This window comes from Lampetra planeri, unplaced genomic scaffold (genome assembly GCF_965212315.1).
Source record: "Lampetra planeri unplaced genomic scaffold, kcLamPlan1.2.h2 scaffold_610, whole genome shotgun sequence".
Lineage (NCBI taxonomy): Eukaryota > Metazoa > Chordata > Hyperoartia > Petromyzontiformes > Petromyzontidae > Lampetra > Lampetra planeri.
The window spans coordinates 3,002-22,682 of NW_027615433.1; the positions used below are offsets into that span (position 1 = coordinate 3,002).

At 49.2% G+C, this 19,681-nt stretch overlaps 2 protein-coding genes across 2 annotated transcripts in view; one reads left to right on the forward strand and one right to left on the reverse strand.

The window, feature by feature from the left end:
* Positions 1 to 1,803: 1,803 nt before the first annotated feature.
* Positions 1,804 to 6,357, reverse strand: LOC144741582 (cytochrome b5-like; the record flags this gene model as incomplete). Its single annotated transcript, XM_078624097.1, has 2 exons — positions 6,147 to 6,357; positions 1,804 to 2,034 (listed from the first exon to the last, which is right to left on the reverse strand). Coding segments are annotated over exons 1-2 (372 nt in total), but the record flags the coding sequence as incomplete, so codon positions are not given.
* Positions 6,358 to 7,702: 1,345 nt separating this feature from the next.
* LOC144741581 (protein spire homolog 2-like) overlaps positions 7,703 to 19,681 on the forward strand; it is a 31,689-nt gene continuing 19,710 nt past the window's right edge. Inside the window, exon 1 of the mRNA XM_078624096.1 lies at positions 7,703 to 8,298. Within this exon, the coding sequence (XP_078480222.1) occupies positions 8,031 to 8,298 (268 nt within the window). The 5' untranslated portion in view covers positions 7,703 to 8,030. The remainder of the gene's footprint in view (positions 8,299 to 19,681) is intronic.

The following is a 19,681-nucleotide window of genomic DNA, read 5'->3' on the forward strand; positions in this document are numbered from 1 at the left end:
TGGTGATGGTGGTGGTGGCGGTGGTGGTGGTGTTGGTGGTGTTGGTGATGGTGTTAGTGGTGGTGTTAGTGTTGGTGATGGTGGTGTTGGTGGTGACGGTGTTGGTGTTGGTGGTGACGGTCTTGATGGTGGTGTTGGTGGTGTTGGTAGTGTTTATGGTGGTGGTGTTAGTGTTTATGGTGGTGGTGGTGGTGGTGACGGTGTTGATGGTGGTGTTGGTGGTGGTGGTGACGGTGTTGATGGTGGTGTTGGTGGTGTTGGTGGTGTTGGTAGTGGTGTTGGTGGTGGTGACGGTGTTGATGGTGGTGTTAGTGGTGTTGGTGATGGTGGTGGTGACGGTGTTGGTGGTGGTGTTGGTGTTAGTGGTGGTATTGGTGGTGTTAGTGGTGGTGTTAGTGGTGGTGGTGTTGGTGGTGGTGACGGTGTTGATGGTGGTGTTAGTGGTGTTGGTGTTGGTGATGGTGGTGGTGACGGTGTTGGTGGTGGTGTTGGTGATGGTGGTGGTGTTAGTGGTGGTATTGGTGGTGTTGGTGGTGGTGTTAGTGGTGGTGTTAGTGGTGTTGGTGATGGTGTTGGTGTTGATGGTGGTGTTAGTGGTGTTGGTGATGGTGTTAGTGGTGTTGGTGTTGATGGTGGTGTTAGTGGTGTTGGTGATGGTGTTAGTGGTGTTGGTGTTGATGGTGGTGTTAGTGGTGTTGGTGATGATGTTAGTGGTGTTGGTGTTGATGGTGGTGTTAGTGGTGTTGGTGATGGTGTTAGTGGTGTTGGTGTTGATGGTGGTGGTGACGGTGTTGGTGATGGTGTTGGTGTTGATGGTGGTGTTAGTGGTGTTGGTGATGGTGTTGGTGTTGATGGTGGTGTTGGTGTTGGTGATGGTGTTGGTGGTGGTGTTGGTGGTGTTGGTGGTGGTGTTGGTGGTGGTGTTAGTGGTGGTGGTGTTTGGTGGTGGTGTTGGTGGTGGTGTTAGTGGTGTTGGTGATGGTGTTGGTGTTGATGGTGGTGTTAGTGGTGTTGGTGATGGTGTTAGTGGTGTTGGTGTTGATGGTGGTGGTGACGGTGTTGGTGATGGTGTTGGTGTTGATGGTGGTGTTAGTGGTGTTGGTGATGGTGTTGGTGTTGATGGTGGTGTTGGTGATGGTGTTGGTGGTGGTGACGGTGTTGGTGGTCGTGTTGGTGGTGTTAGTGGTGGTGTTAGTGGTGGTGGTGTTAGTGGTGTTGGTGGTGGTGTTAGTGGTGGTGTTAGTGGTGGTGGTGTTAGTGGTGGTGTTAGTGTTAGTGGTGTTGGTGATGGTGACGGTGTTGATGGTAGTGTTGGTGGTGGTGGTGACGGTGTTGGTGGTGTTGGTAGTGGTGTTGGTGATGGTGGTGGTGTTGGTGTTGATGGTGGTGTTAGTGGTGTTGGTGATGGTGTTGGTGATGGTGTTAGTGGGTGACGGTGTTGATGGTGGTGTTGGTGGTGGTGTTAGTGTTGTTGTTGGTGGTGGTGTTGGTGGTGTTGGTGGTGTTGGTGATGGTGTTGGTGATGGTGTTGGTGGTGTTAGTGGTGTTGGTGATGGTGTTAGTGGTGTTGGTGTTGGTGATGGTGTTGGTGGTGGTGACGGTGTTGATGGTGGTGTTGGTGGTGGTGTTGGTGGTGGTGGTGTTAGTGGTGTTGGTGGTGGTGGTGGTGTTGGTGTTGATGGTGGTGTTAGTGGTGTTGGTGATGGTGTTGGTGGTGGTGACGGTGTTGATGGTGGTGTTTGTGGTGGTGTTGGTGGTGGTGGTGTTAGTGTTGTTGTTGTTGGTGTTGTTGTTGGTGGTGTTGTTGTTGGTGGTGTTGTTGTTGTTGGTGGTGGTGTTGGTGGTGGTGGTGTTAGTGTTGTTGGTGGTGGTGGTGTTGGTGTTGTTGTTGGTGGTGGAGCGTACCGGGTGGACCTCCCCGATGAGGTAGTGTGTGGCGAGGTCGCGAGCGTCGCCCGAGTGCCCAACCTCCTCGAAGCTCTCCGTGGCGTCCGAGCCGGCCTGCTCCAAAAGCACCTCCTCACCGCCGGGGTGCTGGGGGAGACGCAGACATCAACATCATCAACATCATCAACAGCATCGTCATCAACATCATCATCAACATCATCATCAACATCATCAACATCATCAACATCATCATCATCAACATCAGCACTATCATCAACATCATCATCACCAGCATCATCATCAACATCATCACCAGCACCGTCATCATCATCAACATCATCATCATCACCATCATCATCATCATCAACATCATCAACATCATCATCATCACCAGCATCGTCATCATAACCATCATCATCATCACCACCAACATCATCGTCAGCATCATCATCATCAACATCATCAACATCAACATCATCAACATCATCAACATCATCATCATCATCAACATCATCATCATCAACATCAACATCATCACCATCATCAACATCATCACCATCATCAACATCATCACCAGCATCATCATCAGCACTATCATCATCAACATCATCATCATCATCATCAACAGCATCATCATCATCACCATCATCATCATCAACATCATCAACATCATCAACATCATCATCATCAACATCATCATCAACATCATCATCAACATCATCACAAGCATCATCATCATCACCAGCAACATCAACATCATCATCAACATCATCAACATCAGCAGCATCGTCAGCATCATCACCATCATCACTATCATCAACATCATCACCAGCATCATCATCATCATCATCAACATCATCAACATCATCATCACCATCACCAGCAGCATCGTCAGCATCATCACCATCATCACTATCATCACTATCATCAACATCATCATCATCACCAGCATCATCATCATCATTACCAGCACCATCATCACCACCAGCATCATCATCATCTCCATCACCAACATCATCCTCATCAACATCATCATCAGCACTATCATCATCATCAGCACTATCATTATCACCAGCATCATCATCAACATCATCATCATCAGCACTATCATCATCAACATCATCAACATCATCCACATCAACATCATCACCATCACCAGCACTATCATCATTATCAGCACTATCATCATCACCACCAGCATCATCAACATCACCAGCATCATCAACATCATCAACATCATCATCACCATCATCATCACCATCATCATCATCAGCTCTATCATCATTATCAGCACTATCATCATCACCACCAGCATCATCAACATCACCAGCATCATCAACATCATCAACATCATCATCACCATCAACATCATCAGCACTATCATCACCAGCATCATCATCACCACCAGTATCATCACCATCATCAACATCATCATCATCATCACCAGCATCATCATCATCTCCATCACCAGCATCATCATCAACATCATCATCATCACTATCACCATCTTTCAGGGGGTTCACATGGTGTTGGACCAGATGACGCCCAACACCAATGGAGACTAGGCTCTAAAGAAAGCTGTCTCGGGTGTGGACCAATCAACTTCAAGGGCAGTGCATATCATCATCATCATCAGAGTTGTTTCTTTTTGTTTGCATTTTGACTGCTTGTGTTGTGGTTATTGCAAACATGATGCCTTGTATAAAGGTGTCAGTTTTGTACCAGTTAAAAGGGTAAAAACCTATCACTATATTTTGCATTTTGACTGCTTGTGTTGTGGTTATTGCAAACATGATGCCTTGTATAAAGGTGTCAGTTTAGTACCAGTTTAAAGGGTAAAAACCTATCACTATATTTTGCATTTTGACTGCTTGTGTTGTGGTTATTGCAAACATGATGCCTTGTATAAAGGTGTCAGTTTTGTACCAGTTGAAAGGGTAAAAACCTATCACTATATTTTGCATTTTGACTGCTTGTGTTGTGGTTATTGCAAACATGATGCCTTGTATAAAGATGTCAGTTTTGTACCAGTTTAAAGGGTAAAAACCTATCACTATATTTTGCATTTTGACTGCTTGTGTTGTGGTTATTGCAAACATGATGCCTTGTATAAAGGTGTCAGTTTTGTACCAGTTGAAAGGGTAAAAACCTATCACTATATTTTGCATTTTGACTGCTTGTGTTGTGGTTATTGCAAACATGATGCCTTGTATAAAGGTGTCAGTTTTGTACCAGTTTAAAGGGTAAAAACCTATCACTAGATTTTGCATTTTGACTGCTTGTGTTGTGGTTATTGCAAACATGATGCCTTGTATAAAGATGTCAGTTTTGTACCAGTTTAAAGGGTAAAAACCTATCACTATATTTTGCATTTTGACTGCTTGTGTTGTGGTTATTGCAAACATGATGCCTTGTATAAAGATGTCAGTTTTGTACCAGTTTAAAGGGTAAAAACCTATCACTATATTTTGCATTTTGACTGCTTGTGTTGTGGTTATTGCAAACATGATGCCTTGTATAAAGGTGTCAGTTTTGTACCAGTTGAAAGGGTAAAAACCTATCACTATATTTTGCATTTTGACTGCTTGTGTTGTGGTTATTGCAAACATGATGCCTTGTATAAAGGTGTCAGTTTTGTACCAGTTGAAAGGGTAAAAACCTATCACTATATTTTGCATTTTGACTGCTTGTGTTGTGGTTATTGCAAACATGATGCCTTGTATAAAGATGTCAGTTTTGTACCAGTTGAAAGGGTAAAAACCTATCACTATATTTTGCATTTTGACTGCTTGTGTTGTGGTTATTGCAAACGTGATGCCTTGTATAAAGGGGTCAGTTTTGTACCAGTTTAAAGGGTAAAAACATACTACTATATTTTGCATTTTGACTGCTTGTGTTGTGGTTATTGCAAACATGATGCCTTGTATAAAGGTGTCAGTTTTGTACCAGTTGAAAGGGTAAAAACCTGTCACTATATTTTGCATTTTGACTGCTTGTGTTGTGGTTATTGCAAACATGATGCCTTGTATAAAGGTGTCAGTTTTGTACCAGTTGAAAGGGTAAAAACCTATCACTATATTTTGCATTTTGACTGCTTGTGTTGTGGTTATTGCAAACATGATGCCTTGTATAAAGGTCAGTTTTTGTACCAGTTTAAAGGGTAAAAACCTATCACTATATTTTGCATTTTGACTGCTTGTGCTGTGGTTATTGCAAACATGATGCCTTGTATAAAGATGTCAGTTTTGTACCAGTTGAAAGGGTAAAAACATACTACTATATTTTGCCACTGGTAAAGGAGATGTCTCATAGTGTAAAAACTTTGGTGTTGTGTGTTAATGGGAATAAACGTGTTGCCTCACCCAGAGAACGTGTTGAGTCGACGTTTGAGGCCACTATACCACTAACCAGCACCACAACAACTACCACCCACTACCAACTATTGCTACCACTACCACCACCACCACTAACCACTACTACTACCACCACTACTACTACCACCACTACTACTACCACCACTACTACTACCACCACTACTACTACCACCACCACCACAACAACTACCAACCACTACTACCACCACCACTAACCGCCACCACCACTAACCACCACTATCACCACAACTACCTACCCCTACCACTAACCACCCCTACCACTAACCACCACCATCACCACCAACCACCACTACCACTACTACCAACCACTACCACTACTACCACTACTACTACCACCACCACCACCACAACGACCACCACCAACTACCACTACCACCACCACGACGACCACCACCAACCACCACTACTCACCACTACTACCAACCACCACCACTACCACCACCACAACTACCTACCACTACCACTAAACACCACTACCACTAACCACCACCATCACCACTAACCACCACTACCACTACTACCAACCACTACCACCACCACCACCACAACCACCACTCACCACTACTACCAACCACTACCACTAACCACTACCACCACCACCACCACTAACCACCACTCACCACTACTACCAACCACCACCACTCACCACCACCACTACCACCACTCACCACTACTACCAACCACCACCACTCACCACCACCACAACCACCACTCACCACTACCACCACTCACCACTACTACCAACCACCACCACTACCACCACGACCACCACCAACAACCAACCACCACCACCAACAACCAACCACCACCAACAACAACCAACCAACCACCAACCACCACCAAACCTGCACGGGCGTTGCTCACCTCCTCGAGAAACTTGGTGAGGTCGTAGACCTTGTGGTGGATGACGACCCAAGTTGTCTTGCACGAGTTGTGCTCTTTCACCTCGTCCAGCGAGAAGTACTTCACCTCATCCGAGTTGTCCTCTCCTCCACAGGACGCCATCGCCTCACTCTGCCTCACGGATCGGACTTTGCACGCTGTGTGGGGAGGAGGGAGGGGGGACGGCGTGATGACGTCACCACGCAAAGCCCTTGCGTGATGACGTCACCACGCAAAGGCTTTGCGTGGTGACATCACCACGCAAGGGCTTTGCCATCGCCTCACGCCGCCGTCTCTCTCTGCCTCACGAATCGGACTTTGCACGCTGTGTGGGGAGGAGGGAGGGAGGACGGCGTGGTGACGTCACCACGCAAAGCCCTTGCGTGATGACGTCACCACGCAAAGCCTCACGCCGTCTCTCTCTGTCTCACGGATCGGACTTTGCACGCTGTGGGGAGAGGGAGGGAGGACGGCGTGGTGACGTCACCACGCAAAGCCCTTGCGTGATGACGTCACCACGCGAAGGCTTTGCGTGGTGACGTCATCACGTCGTCTCTCTCTCTGTCTCACGGATCGGACTTTGCACGCTGTGGGGAGAGGGAGGGAGGACGGCGTGGTGACGTCACCACGCAAATCCCTTGCGTGATGACGTCACCACGTCGTCTCTCTGCCGAACGGATCGTGGTGACGTCACCACGCGACGGCTTTGCGTGGTGACGTCACCACGTCGTCTCTCTCTGTCTCACGGATCGGACTTTGCACGCTGTGTGGGGAGAGGGAGGACGGCGTGGTGACGTCACCACGCAAAGCCCTCGCGTGGTGACGTCACCACGTCGTCCTCCCTCCCTCTGCCTCACGGATCGTGGTGACGTCACCACGCGACGGCTTTGCGTGGTGACGTCACCACGTCGTCTCTCTCTGCCTCACGGATCGGACTTTGCACGCTGTGTGGGGAGAGGGAGGGAGGACGGCGTGGTGACGTCACCACGCGAGGGCTTTGCGTGGTGACGTCACCACGTCGTCTCTCTACCTCACGGATTGTGGTGACGTCACCACGCGAAGGCTTTGCGTGGTGACGTCATCACATCGTCTCTCTCTGTCTCACGGATCGGACTTTGCACGCTGTGGGGAGAGGGAGGACGGCGTGGTGACGTCACCACGCGAGGGCTTTGCGTGATGACGTCACCACGTCGTCTCTCTGCCTCACGGATCGGACTTTGCACGCTGTGGGGAGAGGGAGGACGGCGTGGTGACGTCACCACGCGAGGGCTTTGCGTGATGACGTCACCACGTCGTCTCTCTCTGCCTCACGGATCGGACTTTGCACGCTGTGGGAAGAGGGAGGGGGGACGGCGTGGTGACGTCACCACGCAACGCAGCTCGCAAAGCCCTCGCGTGGTGACGTCACCACGCCGTCCCCCCTCCCTCTCGGATCGGACTTTGCACGCTGTGGTGGAGAGGGAGGGGACGGCGTGGTGACGTCACCACTACTCCCCCCCCTACGACCCCCACCCCCCACTTCCCCCCCACCCCCTCACCCCGACGTTGCCATGGCAACGGCCGTCAGGTCGAGGTGTCAACTCGGCCAGGACGGGCCGAGTCCTATAGCTCTCTCCACTGCTAGATGATGACGCCCAACCCCGTGTCCCGTGTGGCTCTCATCTCACCTTTCATCTCTCCTCTCATCTCTCCTCTCATTTCTCTAACGAATTAAACTAAACAGGAGATTTTTTTTTTATTTTGTTTAATTTACCTCAGCGGTGACACACACAAAAAAATAAAGTTGTTTTTTTCGAGCAATAATTTTACAATTCTATAGAAGTTAAAACTTTTTTCTTTAAACAAACAAACTAAAATAATGCCGACATGTGCGAGACGCCGGGAGGATTAGCAACGAGGGAAGAAGAACTCCAACTCTCCGAAGCGTTCGCTCTCCTACAGAGGCCTGCCACCGAGGATGAAGCCTACGCTCTTGCCTACTTCGCCTGCCGCTCGCTGGCGCGGGGACGCCGGCCGACGCCGCCGCCGGCCACGGGGTCACCCCCGGTCGCCTCGGAGTCGGACATCAGCGGCGGCGGCGGCGATGTCCGCTTCGTTCTGCAGGCCCGGGGTGGGCTCCGTGTGGAGTGCGGAGGTGAGGGTCAGGGTCAGGGTCGGGGTGGTTTGGCGTGTGGCTTGCTGGGTTCGTGAGGTCCGTCTTTCTCGTTTGCCTGTGGTGGTGGTGGCGGTGTTGACGTTGGCACAGTAGGGGGCAAAGGTGGTGCATCAGCCAGTCATCTCGGTCATCTCGGTCAGTCGACCCGTGGCACCTGCTGGGTCTGCCCCGTGACCTCTTCCTGCCAGCGGGCGTTCGACACTTCACGTGGCAGCCTCAAGGTGCACATGGCCTGGCACAAGCGTTGTGGTGACGTCACCGCCACTTAGTGGCGAATGGCGGTTGTTGTTGTTGTTGGTGTTGACGTTCATTTGATGGGTGCCATCGTCAATGACTCACTCCAGCCGGGTCGTCTACCCCGTTAGCTCCAGCACCAGGCTCCCCACTAGCACCCTTATCGGTGCCTCTACCTTGTTGCAGAGAAATTCAGACACTACGCTACTATACGCTACACTATACACTACACTACTTTACGCTACATTATGCACTACACTGCTTTACACTACACTACTATACACTACACTATACGCTACACTTTACACTACACTGCTTTACGCTACACTATACACTACACTATACACTACACTATGCACTACACTATGCACGGCACTATACACTGCTATACACTATACACTACACTATACACTATACACTGCACTATACACTATACACTGCACTATACACTACACTATACACTATTGTACACTACACTATACACTACACTGTACATTATACACTGCACTACTATACACTACACACTACACTATACACTACACTATACACTACTTTACGCTACACTATGCACCACACTGCTTTACGCTACACTATACACTACACTATGCACTACACTATACACTACACTGTTATACACTACTATATACTACACTATACACTACACTATACACTACACTATGCACCACACTACTATACACTACACTACTATACACTACACTATGCACTACACTATACACTACACTATACACTACACTATACACTACACTATACACTACTTTACACTACACTATACACTACACTATGCACTACACTGCTTTACACTACACTATACACTACACTATGCACTACACTACTTGAAGCTACACTATACATTACACTACTATATGCTACACTACTATACACTACACTATACACTACACTTTACATTACACTACTATACGCTACACTTTACACTACACTACTTTACACTACACTATGCACTACACTGCTTTACACTACACTTTATACTACACTACTATACGCTACACTACTATACACTGCACTATATACTACTATACACTACACTGTACACTACACTATACACTAAACTGCACACTACACTGCTATACACTACACTATACACTACACTATACACTCCACTATTACACAATACACTACACTACTATATACTACACTATACACTACATGATACACTACACTATACCATACCTGTCAACCCCTTATCAGTGCCTACCTTATGTGTGCTTGTACGTATGTTGAATTGATATCTTTCGTTAGGGAGCGGTGGTGTAGCGGTTAGCGCCGTACTACGAACCTGGCGACTCACATTTATTTTCCTGCTCTGACATAGCCGTGTTAACCACTACGGTTTACCCCATCACTCGCCCACTCACCCATTCACTCACCCACTCACCGATTCACTCGCTTACTCACCCATTCACACGCCCACTCACCCATTCACTCGTTCACTCACCCATTCACTCGCCCATTCACCCAGTCACTTGCCCACTCACCCATTCACTTGCCCACTCACCCATTCACTCACCCACTCACCCATTCACTCGCCCATTCACTCACCCATTCACTCGCCCACCCATTCACCCAGTCACCCAGTTACTCGCCCACTCACCCATTCACTCGCCCACTCACCCATTCACTCGCGCACTCACCCAGTCACTTGCCCACTCACCCATTCACTCGCCCACTCACCCATTCACTCGCCCATTCACTCACCCATTCACTCGCCCACCCATTCACCCAGTCACTCGCCCACTCACCCATTCACTCGCCCACTCACCCATTCACTCGCCCATTCACTCACCCATTCACTCGCCCACCCATTCACCCAGTCACTCGCCCACTCACCCATTCACTCGCCCACTCACCCATTCACTCGCTCACTCACCCATTCACTCGCCCACTCACCCATTCACTCACCCATTCACTCGCCCACCCATTCACCCAGTCACTCGCCCACTCACCCATTCACTCGCCCACTCACCCATTCACTCGCGCACTCACCCAGTCACTTGCCCACTCACCCATTCACTCGCCCACTCACCCATTCACTCGTCCACTCACCCATTCACTTGCTCCCTCAGCCATTCACTCACTCACCCATTCACTCGCCCACTCACCCATTCACTCGCACCCTCACTGATTCACTCACCCATTTACTCGCCCACTCACCCATTCACTAGCTCCCTCACCCATTCACTCGCCCACTCACGGATTCACTCGCCCACTCACCCATTCACTCGCCCACTCACTGATTCTCTCGCCCACTCAGCCATTCACTCGCCCACTCACCCATTCACTCGCCCACTCACCCATTCACTCGCCCACTCACCCATTCACTCGCCCACTCACCCATTCACTCGCCCACTCACCCATTCAGTTGTTCACTCAGCCATTCACTCGCCCACTCACCCATTCACTCGCGCACTCACCCATTCACTTGCGCACTCACCCAGTCACTTGCCCACTCACCCATTCACTCGCCCACTCACCCATTCACTCGTCCACTCACCCATTCACTTGCTCCCTCAGCCATTCACTCACTCACCCATTCACTCGCCCACTCACCCATTCACTCGCACCCTCACTGATTCACTCACCCATTTACTCGCCCACTCACCCATTCACTAGCTCCCTCACCCATTCACTCGCCCACTCACGGATTCACTCGCCCACTCACCCATTCACTCGCCCACTCACTGATTCACTCGCCCACTCAGCCATTCACTCGCCCACTCACCCATTCACTCGCCCACTCACCCATTCACTCGCGCACTCACCCATTCACTTGCGCACTCACCCAGTCACTTGCCCACTCACCCATTCACTCGCCCACTCACCCATTCACTCGTCCACTCACCCATTCACTTGCTCCCTCAGCCATTCACTCACTCACCCATTCACTCGCCCACTCACCCATTCACTCGCACCCTCACTGATTCACTCACCCATTTACTCGCCCACTCACCCATTCACTAGCTCCCTCACCCATTCACTCGCCCACTCACGGATTCACTCGCCCACTCACCCATTCACTCGCCCACTCACTGATTCACTCGCCCACTCAGCCATTCACTCGCCCACTCACCCATTCACTCGCCCACTCACCCATTCACTCGCGCACTCACCCATTCACTTGCGCACTCACCCAGTCACTTGCCCACTCACCCATTCACTCGCCCACTCACCCATTCACTCGTCCACTCACCCATTCACTTGCTCCCTCAGCCATTCACTCACTCACCCATTCACTCGCCCACTCACCCATTCACTCGCACCCTCACTGATTCACTCACCCATTTACTCGCCCACTCACCCATTCACTAGCTCCCTCACCCATTCACTCGCCCACTCACGGATTCACTCGCCCACTCACCCATTCACTCGCCCACTCACTGATTCACTCGCCCACTCAGCCATTCACTCGCCCACTCACCCATTCACTCGCCCACTCACCCATTCACTCGCCCACTCACCCATTCACTCGCCCACTCACCCATTCACTCGCCCACTCACCCATTCACTCGCCCACTCACCCATTCAGTTGTTCACTCAGCCATTCACTCGCAAACTCACCCACCCAGCCACGAACTCACCGCTAACTCACCCATCGCAGCGTCCATTAGCTACGTACGGTGCGAAAGAAGTTAATGGAATTTTTTTAAAATTATAAATTAAAATAATGTTTGATGCTTATAATCATCGTCGGCAGCCGTGGTCTATCCACTGCTAGATGAAGGCCTCCTTCCGACGTCGTGTTGGTTCATGAGGATTGACCATACTTCACCACGCTGGTCAATGCAGGTTGGTGAAGGGGGATCGGGGGGAGTCCCAGGACCTGTTCTGATATCACAGGTATACTGGCTCTTGGCATGGTAATGTGGAATGTGTGCTGTTGGTTGAAGGCCGCTGACGTAGATGATACGGATGTTTGCCTATGGTGACAATGCATTGACCGTGTTGTAAATCACATCACTCAGCTCTCTATCCCTTCTAGAACATCACTAGAATTCACATCACTCAGCTCTCTGTTCCTTCTAGAACATCACTAGAATTCACATCACTCAGCTCTCTATCCCTTCTAGAACATCACTAGAATTCACATCACTCAGCTCTCTGTCCCTTCTAGAACATCACTAGAATTCACATCACTCAGCTCTCTGTCCCTTCTAGAGCATCACTAGAATTCACATCACTCAGCCCTCTATCCCTTCTAGAACATCACTAGAATTCACATCACTCAGCTCTCTATCCCTTCTAGAACATCACTAGAATTCACATCACTCAGCCCTCTATCCCTTCTAGAACATCACTAGAATTCACATCACTCAGCTCTCTATCCCTTCTAGAACATCACTAGAATTCACATCACCCAGCTCTCTATCCCTTCTAGAACATCACTAGAATTCACATCACTCAGCTCTCTGTCCCTTCTAGAACATCACTAGAATTCACATCACTCAGCTCTCTATCCCTTCTAGAACATCACTAGAATTCACATCACTCAGCTCTCTATACCTTCTAGAACATCACTATGGGTCTCTGTGTGAGTCTATGGTTCTCTGTGTGAGTCTATGGGTCTCTTTGTGAGTCTATGGGTCTCTTTGTGAGTCTATGGGTCTCTTTGTGAGTCTGTGGGTCTCTTTGTGAGTCTATGGGTCTCTGGGTGAGTCTACGGGTCTCTGTGTGAGTCTATGGGTCTCTGTGTGAGTCTATGGATCTCTGTGTGAGTCTATGGGTCTCTGTGTGAGTCTATGGTTCTCTGTGTGAGTCTATGGGTCTCTGTGTGAGTCTATGGGTCTCTGTGTGAGTCTATGGGTCTCTGTTAGTCTATGGGTCTCTGTGTGCGTTTATGGGTCTCTGTGATGAGTCTATGGGTCTCTGTGTGAGTCTATGGGTCTCTGTGCGTGTCTATGGGTCTCTGTGTGAGTCTATGGGTCTATGTGTGAGTCTATGGGTCTCTGTGTGAGTCTATGGGTCTCTGTGTGAGTCTACGGGTCTCTGTGTGTTAGTCGAATGTCAAAGCATAACCTTTATTTAGCTTGCAAATTTATTTTGACCGGCGAAAAGCGGACATGCAAATAACTACGGTAACTATGGAACACGTGTGCGTGCGAAACCTAAATAAACATAAATGAAAGAAAAGTAAACACAAGCGTAAATAAACAAAACTAAACACACAAAATTACAACTCACGTCAGCAAGGGACATGCCTTGCTCATTAAGTTTGACTGTGCCACGCTCTTCGTTGCAAATCGAGAACCTTGGGGGTTATTTTAGCTTTACTATCGCCACACTTAGGGACCCATTATGAATATATTGAAGCACAAAAGTTAAGTATTTCACAGTAAGCGCAAAAATAGGCACAGTATGAATCAGAGGTCGCAAACGGGTTTTGATTCCTTACCCGTACCCGGCCGCACCAGGGTCGCAAACGGGTACCCGGCCGTACCCGTACCCTACCCCCGTACCTGGCCGGGTACGGGTAGGGTACGGGTATCGGGTACCTGATTGCGACCTCTGTGATGAAGCCACGTTGCAGGCGCGGGTGGGTTGATTCTAGGAACTTGAATTGTGAGAAGAGAAAAGACGTTGGGAAATGAGTGACAAACGGCGACTCACCAGTGACTCACGGCCTACCCGTACCCGTCCGCACGGGTACGGGTACCCGGGTACGGGTACCCGACAGACCTGGTTTTCACCTAAGGACGGCTGCTTGCGTTGTGGCCGAAACGTCGTGAGAATTGTATTTTATGAAGTTTTATTTTTATTATTTTATTACTTCCCTTCTACGTGGTGACTTTACCGAAAGAACCAAGAAGATGAATCCCTGCTGCAGTCACGAAAGCTTTAAATCGAAATCTTTCGGTAAAGTCACGTAGAAGGGAAGTAATAAAATAATAAAAATAAAACATCATAAAATATTTTATTGCTTCCCTTCTACGTGACGCCTTTACCGAAAGAACCAAGAAGATGGCAAAATTAGGTTCCAATGGAATAATATTTGTCTCACGTATTTTGCCACCAGCAATGTGCGACGTCCTCACGCGCCCCCCCTTTCCCCGCTTTTCAAATCCCGTTGAACTTTAACCCCCCCCACCCCCCGCCCCCCCCCCCCCACAGCGGTGTCGCAACGTCCGAGGTTCGATCGGCGGCGGCAACGGCGGTGGTGGTGGCGCCATGCGGGTTGACCCTGTACAGGATAACGAGCCCTTTGGTTTTCGCGACCTTGCGAGGCCGCGTCAAGTTCATTCCCCCGGTGGTGGTGGTGGTGGGGGGGGGGTGGGGGGCAGGGAAGTGGAGGGCCCGGGTTCGATTCCCACTCCGCAGACGCTAACACCGGCGGCGATGATTTGAACCGGTCCTGGGACTCCCCGCCCCTAGGTCCACTCAGCCTCGAATGAGTTCCCGGTGCGGTGTGGGGAGACTGACGTGGCCGGGTGTGATGCTGGACAACTTCAACTCCCCTCATGTTGCCATTTATCGTGAAGATTCCGTCACAGTTCCTAAGATCACTGTTTCATGGCTTTGTTTTGGTGATTTGGAAAAGTGTATTGATATTTTTAGGTTTTTCCGGTAAAGTCACGTAGGTAAAAAATTAAAATTAGTGAAAGTTAAATAAAAATATTAATAAAAAGTGTGCCGTACTTGGCCCTTCCCCCCTCTCCAACCATTATTTATACGGAGTGGTAGCTCTTGCAATCTCTCATTTACTTGATACAGCTGTCGTGGCTGTGACGGTTCCACCTGAAGACGGAAGCTTGTGTTGCCTCCGAAACGTCGTGATTTTTATTTTATTTTACTTTTATTAATTTAAATTTTTTACCTACATGGTGACTTTACCGATTAACCTAAGCATATGAATCCTTGCAGTCACGAAAGCTTCAAATCTAAAAGTGTATTGGTTTGGCCATGTTTGTGTTGTTGTAGTACAGAGTTAGACTCATGGCCTTAATCTAAGTTGTCTTGTGGTTAAATTTCGATTTAAAGCTTTCGTGACTGCAGGGATTCATCTTCTTGGTTCTTTCGGTAAAATCGACAGACCTGTTCTTCACCTGAGGACGGCTGCTTGCGTTGTGGCCGAAACGTTGTGAGAATTGTATTTTATTGTTTTATTTTTATTATTTTATTATTTCCATTCTACGTGACTTTACCGAAAGAACCAAGAACATGTTTGTGTTGTTGTAGTACAGAGTTAGACTGATGGCCTTAATGTAAGTTGTCTTGTGGTTGTTGTTGTTGTTGTTTGACTTGCATCCCACTGGGATGTTTGCACACAGCGTTGGTGTGTACACGGTGTTTTTCCTGCAATATTTTGCCGTCTTTTCTTGGATTTTCTGTTTGCACTCAGTCACATCATTCACTTTAAGATGTTTTGTTGTTCATGTTTTTTTTTTGTTGCGGTTGCACCCCATTCAAGAGCCGAATAGCTCACAGGGCTACACCTAATACATGAACTTGAACGTAATGTTCCACGGTTGCTGCCTTCATAGGCACCTGATCGCTCACTGCACTTGGCCCCAACAGTCTGTCAAGGCTACACGGAGGGCCTTCGTCTTGACGCGCGATGCTGCCCCCAAAATATTTTGGTCAGAGACAACAACAACAACAACAATGGTTCTTGTTGTTCTTCTTCTATGAAAAGGTTGTTGACCCCCCACCCCCCCCGCCGCTAGGTCTATCATTGTTACAGTTCGGGGGTGGGGTGTGGTTCACAATGGCCGTGTCAGATCACAAATGGCCGTGTCAGGTTCATAACAATGGCTGTGTTGGAGACAAAAAATACAATTGAAAGTTAATGAAAGTAATAATGGAAATGAAATAAAATAATATAATAAAATAATAACTTTCTTTTACTTCCACTATTACTTTCATTAACTTTTAATGTTATGTTTTACCTACATGGTGACTTTACCGGAAAAAAACCTTAGAGTATGAATCCTTGCAGTCACGAAAGCTTCAAATCTAGAATGTGTTAGTGACGGTGATCCAGTGACACTGGGAACTTGGGTTCAAGCCCTGGGTCTGGGTGTCTCTCTGTCTCTCTCAGCGGGTTCATGATGGCCGTGTCAGAGGCACAGATGACCTGGGTTCAAGCCCTGGGTCTGGGTGTCTCTCTGTGTGTCTCTCTCAGGGGGTTCATAATGGCTGTGTCAGATGATAATGGCCGTGTCAGATTCATAATTACGGTCGGAGACACTGAGATCCTGGGTTCAAGCCCTGGGTCTGGGTGTCTTTCTGTCTCTCTCAGCGGGTTCATAATGGCCGTGTCAGAGACACAGATGACCTGGGTTCAAGCCGTGGGTCTGGGTGTCTCTCTCTCTCTCAGGGGGTTCATAGTTGCCGTGTGAGAGACACTGAGATCCTGGGTTCAAGCCCTGGGTCTGGGTGTCTTTCTGTCTCTCTCAGCGGGTTCATAATGGCCGTGTCAGATCGCATATGGTGGCCGTGTCAGGTTCATACTGGCTGTACGGGTACGGGTTACCCGTTTGCGACCCTGGTGCGGCCGGGTACGGGTAAGGTCGTGAGTCACTGGTGAGTCACCGTGATTGTCACTCATTTCCCAACGTCTTGTCTCTTCTCACAATTCAAGTTCCTAGAATCAACCCACCCGCGCCTGCAACATGGCTTCATCCCAGAGGTCGCAATCAGGTACCCGTACCCGTACATGATATCCGGCCGGGTATGGGTAGCCGGGTAGGGTACGGGTACGGCCGGGTACGGGTTTGCGACCCTGGTGCGGCCGGGTACGGGTACGGGGGGTAAGGAATCAAAACCCGTTTGCGACCTCGGGAGCCAAGTGACGTGCCTCACCACGGGACCCGCCGTCCACTCGTTCGCCACGTCGCTTGCCGACCCCACACACCCCCCCCACCCCGCCCCCCCCCTTAGCCAGACCTCCTCGGTGAAGGGCAGCGGTGCGATTGAAGGCTCCAATTCTTCGCCTGCGTTCACAAGTGGCCCTTGCAAATGTGTTCCACACGTAGGTTTTTATTCTTTTCATCTCTCTCTCTCTCCAAGCCTCCACTCTCAGCTTCTTTAAATAACCCCGCACCCCAGAGGTCGCAAACGGGTTTTGATTCCTTACCCGTACTCGTACCCTACCCGATACCTGGCCGGGTATCGGGTAGGGTACGGGTATCGGGTACCCGATTGCGACCTCTGGGATGAAGCCACGTTGCAGGCGCGTGTGGGTTGATTCTAGGAACTTGAATTGTGAGAAGAGACAAGACGTTGGGAAATGAGTGACAAACGGTGACTCACCAGTGACTCACGGCCTACCCGTACCCGTACCCGGCCGCACCAGGGTCGCAAACGGGTACCCGTACCCGGCCGGGTACGGCTAGCTGGGTATCGGGTAGGGTACGGGTATCGGGTACCCGGTTGCGACCTCTGCCCTCTGGGCAGCGCTCCCCCATAGTTGCACTCACGTGTCCCCCCCCACCACCCACTGTTGCCCTCGCACATGGGGCAGGGTGTGAACTTGTCATCACGGTTTGTATCGGGAGGGTGAACGTCATCAGCCGCAGCGTCTTTCACCACACGGCGATCATCACCGGGGCGTTCACGGTGGCTGTGAGATGTTGACGACCTCGCCTGGTACGCAGCAGGTCGTGGGTTCGATCCCCACCCTGACGCCTGCTGCTGCTGTATATTTGGGGTCTGTGTCTCTCTCTCTCTCTCTCATCATCATTATCATCGCAGTGGCTATGAGATGTTGACTACCTCGCCTGGTACGCAGGAGGTCGTGGGTTCGATCCCGACCGTGACGACGCCTGCTGCTGCTGTATATTTGGAGTTTGCGGTGTCTCTCATCATCATCGCAGTGGCTATGAGATGTTGACTACCTCGCATGGTACACAGGACGTTGTGGGTTCGATCCCCACCCTGACGCCTGCTGCTGCTGTATATGTGGGGTCTGTGTCTCCCTCTCTCTCTCATCATCATCACAGTGCCTAGATGTTAACTACCTCGCCTGGTACACAGGAGGTCGTGGGTTCGATCCCCACTCTGACGATGCCTGCTGCTGCTGTATATTTGGGGGTCTGCATCTCTCTCTCTCTCATCATCACAGTGGCTAGGAGATGTTGACTATCTCGCCTGGTACACAGGAGGTCGTGGGTTCGATCCCCACCCTGATCATTCCTGCTGCTGTATATGTGGAGTCTGTGTCTCTCTCTCTCTCCCCGTTGTCACGAGCATTTTCGCGGGGTCGTCTGGTTTTTTTCTCCACATTTAGAGTCCACGTCACACGTTTCAGAGTTAAATTTCGATTTAAAGCTTTCTAGTGACTGCAGCAGGGATTCATCTTCTTGGTTCTTTCGGTAAAGTCATCACGTAGAAGGGAAATAATAAAATAACAAAAATAAAACATAATAAAATAATTCTCACGACGTTTCGGCCACAACGCAAGCAGCCGTCTTCAGGTGAAGAACAGGTCTGTCGAGAAGGCAGAGTCTGAATGACACGCCCCGGGCTTGGAGCGACTATTTATGCTGGGATGGTGGGGCGAAGAGCGTCTTGACAAAATAATTTGCATATCAAGAGGAATTTAGCATATCTACATTTCCCATAAATATGCTAAATTCCTCTTGATATGCAAATTATTTTGTCAAGACGCTCTTCCCCCTCCATCCCAGCATAAATAGTCGCTCCAGCCTGGGGCGTGCCATTCAGACTCTGCCTTCTCGACAGACCTGTTCTCCACCTGAAGACGGCTGCTTGCGTTGTGGCCGAAACGTCGTGAGAATTGTATTTTATGAAGTTTTATTTTTATTATTTTATTATTTCCCTTCTACGTGACGACTTTACCGAAAGAACCAAGAAGATGAATCCCTGCAGTCACGAAAGCTTTAAATCGAAACAATAAAAATAGTTTATAGTTTTTACCAATAAAAACTATAAACCACACACAAACAGCATCATGACCATGTACAGCTTTATTATCATGCACAGCTTTACTAGCATACAGTATCACCACACACACTACCATCACCCCACAGTACCATCACCACACAGCATCGTTACCATGTAGTGTTTTTGCCAAATAGCATCATAACAACTAGAATCATCGCCATACACACAGCATCATCACCACAGCATCATCATC